Genomic DNA, 1,502 nt, shown 5'->3' with positions numbered 1-1,502 from the left:
AAGCTGCCATGGATCAAGAATACAAGGCATTGATCTTTAATGGAACTTGGGATGTTGTGGATCATCCTGATGGACACAAACCATTACCTTTCAAGTGGGTGTATAAAGTTAAACATCACTTTGATGGATCTATTGAGCGACTTAAAGCAAGGTTAGTTGTCTGCGGCGACATTCAAAAGGAGGGTGTGGACATCACATAAACATACTCTCCAGTTGTCAAAATGTCCACTATAAGATGTTTGTTGGTTGTAGCAGTAAAGAAGAACTGGGGTTTATATCAATTGGATGAAAAAAATGAATTTTTACATGGAGATTTAGAAGAAGAGGTCTATATGAGGTTCCCTCCGGGTTTTTCCCCACCTAATTCAAGTAAGGTTTGTAAACTCCACAAGTCTTTTTATGGTCTACGACAAGCATCTCGTCAATGGTACGCAAAATTAACAGATGCCTTAAGTTTCAAAGGTTATTAACACTCTTCCAATGATTACTCACTTTTTATCAAGAGAGTAGGGGATTCTGTTACCATATTGGTTGTTTATGTTGATGACATCGTTCTAACGGGCAACAATTTGGATGAGATGCATTCTATCAAACAATTTCTAAATCAAGAATTTCAAATTAAAGATCTTGGGAACTTAAACCGTTTGAATTTCAAATTCTATCTTTCGTTGACAGAGTATCAATCCTTGGTCCTCCCGGAGAATTTCAAATAGTTCCTAGGCATGGAAGTTCTCCGGGAGGACCATGGATTGATACTCTGTCAACGAAAGTTCACCATGGATTTTCTTAAAGAGATTGATTCTGTTAATTTACGACGTGTTTCTTCACCTTTTGATTGCAATGAAACACCCCGTCTTGATCATGGTTCTCCTGTTTCTGATCCCACTTTTTATCGATGTCTTATTGGGAAACTCAACTATCTCGCTCATACTAGGCCAGACCTTGCTTATACAGTTCAACACCTTAGCAAATTCATGTCCAATCCCTGCCAACCTTATTTGGATGCTACTCTTCGTGTACTCCGGTACTTGTTGAAAGATCCCAACTTAGGCCTTTTTATGTCCTCTTCCCCTTGTTTTAAAATTCTTGCCTTTTGTGATTCAGAATGGGCTAGATGCCCTGAAACTCGTCGTTCTGTCTTCGGATTTTACATCTCTCTTGGTACTTCTCCTCTTTCTTGGAAATCCAAAAAGCAAGCTTCCATTTCCTTAAGCTCGGCTAAAGTAGAGTATAGATCGATGAGGAGAGTGGTGGCGAGATCACTTGGTTGGTTCGTCTTCTTCACGATTTAACTGTTCCAATTTCTCTTTCGGTCCCTTTACACTTCGATAGACAAACAACCATTCATATTGCCAGAAATCCTGTCTTTCATGAATGGACGAAGCATGTCGAAATCAACTGTCACTTCGTCCCCCAACAGTTCATCGCCGGTCTAATATCTCTCTCTTTTGCGGACCTATTCACCAAACCACTTCCTAAGCCTCTCCATTCTCTTCTGTGGG

General features: G+C 39.9%; 1 protein-coding gene across 1 annotated transcript; it reads left to right on the top strand.

Moving 5' to 3' along the window:
* Nucleotides 1–722: 722 nt before the first annotated feature.
* Nucleotides 723–1,292, top strand: LOC125840846 (secreted RxLR effector protein 161-like). The gene has a single exon (XM_049519812.1). The coding sequence runs from the start codon at nt 723–725 to the stop codon at nt 1,290–1,292; it is 570 nt and encodes a 189-aa protein (XP_049375769.1).
* The last annotated feature ends 210 nt before the right edge of the window (nt 1,293–1,502 follow it).

Source organism: Solanum verrucosum, unplaced genomic scaffold (genome assembly GCF_900185275.1).
Source record: "Solanum verrucosum unplaced genomic scaffold, falcon-dt-bn FXZP01000194.1, whole genome shotgun sequence".
Lineage (NCBI taxonomy): Eukaryota > Viridiplantae > Streptophyta > Magnoliopsida > Solanales > Solanaceae > Solanum > Solanum verrucosum.
Note: the sequence above shows the minus strand (reverse complement) of the source record. Positions and strands in the feature narration are given on the sequence as shown.